The sequence below is a fragment of the Ammodytes marinus genome (assembly GCF_949987685.1).
Source record: "Ammodytes marinus genome assembly, chromosome: 8".
Taxonomy (NCBI): Eukaryota; Metazoa; Chordata; class Actinopteri; order Uranoscopiformes; family Ammodytidae; genus Ammodytes; species Ammodytes marinus.
Genome location: NC_137212.1, coordinates 5,111,376 through 5,117,627, shown reverse-complemented (window position 1 = coordinate 5,117,627; position 6,252 = coordinate 5,111,376). Strand labels below are relative to the sequence as shown.

General features: G+C 38.7%; 1 protein-coding gene across 1 annotated transcript in view; it reads right to left on the bottom strand.

Moving 5' to 3' along the window:
• Positions 1 to 3,303: 3,303 nt before the first annotated feature.
• Positions 3,304 to 6,252, bottom strand: part of swt1 (SWT1 RNA endoribonuclease homolog) — a 36,007-nt gene continuing 33,058 nt past the window's right edge. Inside the window, exon 18 of the mRNA XM_080032180.1 lies at positions 3,304 to 5,022. Within this exon, the coding sequence (XP_079888306.1) occupies positions 4,929 to 5,022 (94 nt within the window). The 3' untranslated portion in view covers positions 3,304 to 4,928. The remainder of the gene's footprint in view (positions 5,023 to 6,252) is intronic.

Genomic DNA, 6,252 nt, shown 5'->3' with positions numbered 1-6,252 from the left:
ACTTTTTCTAAATGTGTCATCGAGGGATGTTTGGCGAAAACCGTTTCACACTGTTATTATTTAGCTTAGTAGCTCTACCTTGGACTGACTAGCTTTTAACTAAGGGTACTTTGAAAAGTGAGTTATTGTATAACAGGCTTCTAAGTGTCCATAATGTAACAACGATGCTAATAGAATGAACTAAATAGAATAGAATAAATAAAAATATGTTGGTGTATAAAAATGTTGAGCCTTTAATTACAGTAAAAACTATAGAAAGAGTGCGTTTATTGCTTAGTACACTAAGATTGAAGCAATAACATTGACGCAATTACCCCTTTCTTTCATAAATTAAGTCACTTTAATGTAAAAAAAATTACACTATTTGGAGCAATAATATTAAGCTTGCTTCATAAGTGCAATAACAACCAAAATGTGACCACTAAAGTAGTCACAATATGGGCTCCAAATCATAACGTAATTTGCTTAGCACTTTTGTTACATTATTGACCAGTTATAACATTGATTTAAGTAATTTTTTTAAACAGCATGGGCTCTTAAAGATATAAATAACATATGGGCTCTTAAAATGACTCTAGCATTTAAAAGTCATAGAAGTCAGGAGTTGAACCAGGTGGTGCATAGAATAGACCTTGGAATAAAATCACCCAACAGCTGATCTGCTGGACACTTAACACTACACTCTAAATTTAGGCTTCGACTGTCGGCTTCTCTTGAGTAACGACAGTGTCCCGGCCACTGCAGTCTTAAGCTTCCATTGCCTCCGTTTCCCCGGGAGACTAGGTTATCGCTAGGTTACCACACTAATCTAGGGGGGGGGGTTTTCTGTTCCTATAAATGTCTTTTAGGAAAGAGATTATTGTAATCTGGCCCAGCACACTTCAGCAGGATACCACACAGTCACTCAGAGCGCTGACAGACAGACGACCGGATGGGTTCAATGTGTATGCACCACACAGTCAGACACACACACGCTCACGCACACACACGCACACACACACACGCACACACACACACACACTCAAACACACACGCACACACACACACACACACACACACACACACACACACACACACACACACTTATCGTCTGTCAGTCAGAGTTAGTTAATCACTCTCGTGCTCATTCACAAAGTAGCCTCTGGTAATCTCTGCACACACACCTGACCATTGACACACGTGCTACGGGAAGCAGGACCAAGATACTTACAACACGGATGAGTCTATCCTCTTATATACAGTAATGTTCCAATAGCCATTCATACCGCCATGCTATTTCGTATGACAGAAACAGATTGGATGTCCCAATACATGCATGGCAAATACAGTATGCCAAATAACGGAAACTCTGCATATCATGATATAGGCTATGCCGGGTTGAATTTTTTTTTTAAAAATATGTCAGAATTTTCATGACACTCTTTTACTATTTTGTCTACTATGCACAGTGATTTGAAAGCTTGACAGTAGACAGGACACGTGGGGGAAAGACTGTAGGCGACTACTTCTGTTGCAGGTCATTCAGTCCACAGCCTAGAATCGAACAGAAGATGTATGTAACTAAGTAAGCAGCCTATGTAAGTAAGTAAGTGAGTAAGTAACATTTATGTATATGCGCTTTTCACAGACGGGGAAAATGTGCTTTACAGTGTGCACAGAAAATAAAAGCATAGTAGAAAATACATCAAAGAATAAAATTAATAATAAAAATAATAGAAATTGTGATTATGTGGCATGTGCCTTGTAAAAATAAAATATATTTTCAACATAATGAAAAAAAAAATCTTCCTCATCTGACTTCTTTCTCTCTCCTGTGGCCCTTAAACTCTTCTGTACTTTAGTGTGTTGTAAAAAAGTTTGTAGGCTACACCTGTCTGTCATAATATTTATGCGGGCCCTCCCACAAAATGCCCCCTGTATAGTTTGCTCTGGCGCCGGGTCTGCTGCTCTAAACATTTGTCTACAAGGAAGCTCCAATTCTGGCAAATTCTTAAAAACCAAAACCTACAGTAAGTGGAGATGAACCTGGTAGTTGTCCCTCTGCAGAAATTAAAGATTAAATGTTAAAAATGCCATTACTAACCTAAAAACAAAAACTGCTATAAAAGCTCTTTCACATTTGCCAGGTGCTTGAAAGAGAGTGTCCCCTATGGTTTAAGGTGAGCTCATAAATCGCAGAGCAAGTTTCTTTGGCAAGAACTCCACCGGCATTAAAATGGTTTGAATTTTGAACTGGCCAGATGTATGGAGAATCGGGATGACTGGAAGCAACGATGGAGGGCTCATCTGAGGACGACCTAGAGAGAATTTAGAAATGAAATGAGCATTGTAAATCCTACTTAATGATTGGGTGGGTGACGAATTATGACGCAGGAGGAAATACATCTGGAACAAAAAATTCAATGTCAGTTGTGTCCGACATTATAAGAGATTTGTCTGCGTCATGACAACGCTGCAATATTCTAATGACGCCGGAAGCTCAGTGAGTTCAGAATGATCATCAATGGCCCTCGTTATCTGCCCTCCCTTTCTCCCTACACACACAAACACACACACACACACACACACACTCTATCTCGCTCTCTCACACAATCACACACACACACACACCCTCTCTCTCACACACACACACACTCTATCTCGCTCTCTCTCATAATCACACACACACACACACACACACACACACACCTGCTCCTGTGTGACGTCTGATGCTTTAGCCTTTCAGTGTTGCAGCCTCAGCAGGTGTGATGTGTAATCTCTTCCTGTGTGTCTGTCTGCCACCGTCACCTGAGCCTAATAATCCCCTTAGTCACCACACACACACACACACAGCCAAATGCAGTCACCCTCAAGATGACAAATTGCAGCACACACACACACACACACACACACACACACACACACACACACACACACCACAGCTGAGCCTTTTCTACATATTGCACTCTCTGCTCTGATGTTCTACCTTATCACTTGTTCTGCCCTGTGCTTAGTTTTTCCTTGTTTATTTGAATTTTCAAAAGCCTTTTTAAGCAACAGAAATTCTGGCCATTTTAACCCAGTGTATAATCATGTGTTTTATACATTTGCACTGTCAAAGATGTAGAAAAACAAAAGCAAAGCAGGTGTATGAGATTACTGAGGCTGAATACATTTTTAAAATCACTAAAAGAGAGAAGTCTCAACACAGTGCTTCAAAAATGTATTTTTAATGCAAAAATGTCACTCTTTCACATAAAATATAATTTTTTTCTGAAATTATTTACATTTTCACTTAAAATCTTAACAAAAAATGTGCACACGTTGAAACCTCATGTTCACTGGCTTTCACAGTATCGAAATGTTTTGCCTTATTTTTTTTGACACGACCTGACCACTAGCTTTTGGTTTACAAAAAATAGCCCATCGGTTACAGCTTCTCACTGGGCTATAGTTAGCTCACAACAATCAGTCAGGCATCTACAAATGCAGATTCATGAAAATAAAAAATAAAATGTTGATATAAACTATTTGTTCAATTGCTTTTAAATACCTAAGCAAAGGCTAGTTTAGCCTTCTTTCCAGCCTTTATGCTAAGCTAAATCAATTGTGTCTCCCAGTTCTAGCTTCATATTTAACGGACTGATATGAGATTGGTATCGTTCTTTTCATCTAAATCTCTGCAAAAAAGTGAACAGGCCATTTTATCAAAATGTCGTACCGTTTCTTTAAGCCCAATAATCATAAATGATGGAAAAAAAACTGTTTAACGGTCTGGTTTGAAAAACAGTGGACAATATTATAATAAAGTTAACAGCAATTATTCAAATAAAAACATCTTTCTGTCAGTTGTCACAGTGGGCCGGGGGCAGAACTCACACTTCATACACATTACAAATTCATAAGGTCCAAAAAATATCATAAAATAAATAATACAAAACTTTATCTTTTAAAACTTTTGTAACAAACTTGAGTTTCAAAGCCAAACAAAATAAACACTTTAAATAATAACAATATTGAAAACCAGTGTGTGATTTAACTAAGAAACAACACAATATAGTTAAGTGTGCATGAAGGTGTATACACTTAAAAGGTGCAGTCAGCGATAATGGAGAATAATTTTTTTTTTTGTTTGTTGCAAAAATCAGTGAATATTTCTTCACGAGCCGCTACCTGTCCTTCCAGTGTGCGCTGGAAATAAAACCTGCTGTTAATACACAACATAGACTCTGTAAACTGCTATGTAAACAAGGGTTCTCCGGAAAAGCTGACTCCACCTTTAAAGAAACTGAAATATTTAGAGTTAAAGACGGTAGATAACTCCTTAGCTCTGTATATTTGGGAGATTTGAAAAAAACATATGTAAAATACTGGAGAACATTGAACCTGATGTGATTGAATTTCAAACAGCCAGATACAGAACATACAATCTCTGTTTAACAATACAAAACAAACTTTAAAATGATGTACAACATCCCATAGGCATCTATTCATTCAGACAAACATAACAACATTTATACATACTTCAAAATTCAATAAAAATTATATTAAAATAAGTCAAACTGGTCTCGTAAAAACGGAGAAACAGTAAAGGCACGCACTTGTAGTTTTTACTTCAAGTAAAAAGGATACTGGTTTATTTAAAGGTGCTCCGAGGAACTTTCAGTTTATTTTAACTCTTGCACCCCCTTTGGACAAAAGCCGTAGTGTTTTTACCACGCCAGCTGTTGTTCCTGGGTGAGCGTATACCCATGACAAATGCATTAAGAAAAACTATATAAAAAATTGCATTTTTCTTTGGACTGATTGTCTCGTTTGCTCTTACATGTTATTTATGATCATCAGAGGCAAAATGAGACTGTTGCATAAATATTTAAAAGTTCCTCGTAGCACCTTTAAGGCCTCTGTTTGGTTGGTATGTAGATTCCCTGATAGTGGTCCAGTGAGGACTATGTGTTAAAGGGTTGAGCGTTCGTTTCAACACAGCGGTCCAAAACTTCTTTCAGCTGTGCTAGCTGGGTCCCTCCTCTACTCAGCCTCTCCCTTAGGGGACACAAGAAAACAGATACATTTAGATTCAAAGAGTGACAAAAACATGGTGTGTGTTATGAACAAAAACCAGTTTGAAACTGGTTTGAAAAGATAATTATTTTTGTATTTCTATTAGACAGTTGTGGAGAGACAGAGGTGAAATGGGGCAGAGAGAGGGGAATGACATGCAGAGAACGACCACAGGCAGGATTCTAACCCGTGGTCTGCTGTGAAGAGGAATGAGTTTACTACACCATGAGCGCCCCACCCCCCTCAAGTGTATGTGTGTGAGAGAGTGAGTGTGTGTGTGTTTGTGGGACAGAGAGAGAGAGTGTTAGTAAGTGTGAGTTTGTGTTTGTGTGAGAGAGAGAGTGTGTGTGTGTGTGTGTGTGTGTGTGTGAGGTGAAACTTTTTGAGGTGATGTTTTTGTCTCTTGCTGTGTTATTTTTTGTTATAATGGACTTTTCTTTATTTTTTCAACGTTTTCAACATGGTCTGATGTTTTAAGTAAATCATCACCTTAACAGAAAAGAGTCCAGTGGATGAATCTAGAATGTTGTTGTTCATTGTATAACGATTGACTGAAGGAACATATTAACATGTGTTGATTCAGGAAAATATTTGATTTTTGTTTTATTATTTATTCATTATTTTTGTTCTATTTTGTTAAAAAGTGTTGTGAATGTGACGGAATTCTGCAAAACAAAATGTGTCCTTTTTTCACCCGAGACTTTCACTACAGTCTTGTGTGTCAATTGTTTGGTAAAAGGTCAAATCTGAACGGGCAAATGCCTTCAAGCGATCGAGAAAAAGATGTAACGTAGTAAACAGATTTCACAGAGTCCTTATGTCCACCAATGAATGCAAAACCACATCATCTGTGTCTGACCAACCACACATTCTGGGAGCAGCCTTAACCGGACAGAGTGGCACAGCTCGTAACAGAATTAAAAACACACATTTGCACAGTGGGCAGAGGAAGGGGAAGTAGGGTGAAAAGAGGGGGCGTCAACAGCTGGCAAATCCTTCCCTCTCTCTCTCTCTACCTCTCTCTGCCTCTCTTTATCTCTCTCCATCTCTCTACCTCCCTCTCCCTCTTACCCTCTCTCTCTGTGTGTCTCTCCCTCTCCATCTCGCTCTCCCTCGCTCTCTCTCTCTCCTTCTCTCTCTCTCACCATCCCCTCTCTCTCTCCTTCTTTCTCTCTCTCTCTCTCTCTCTCCGCTGAAGTTACGTAATGTTCC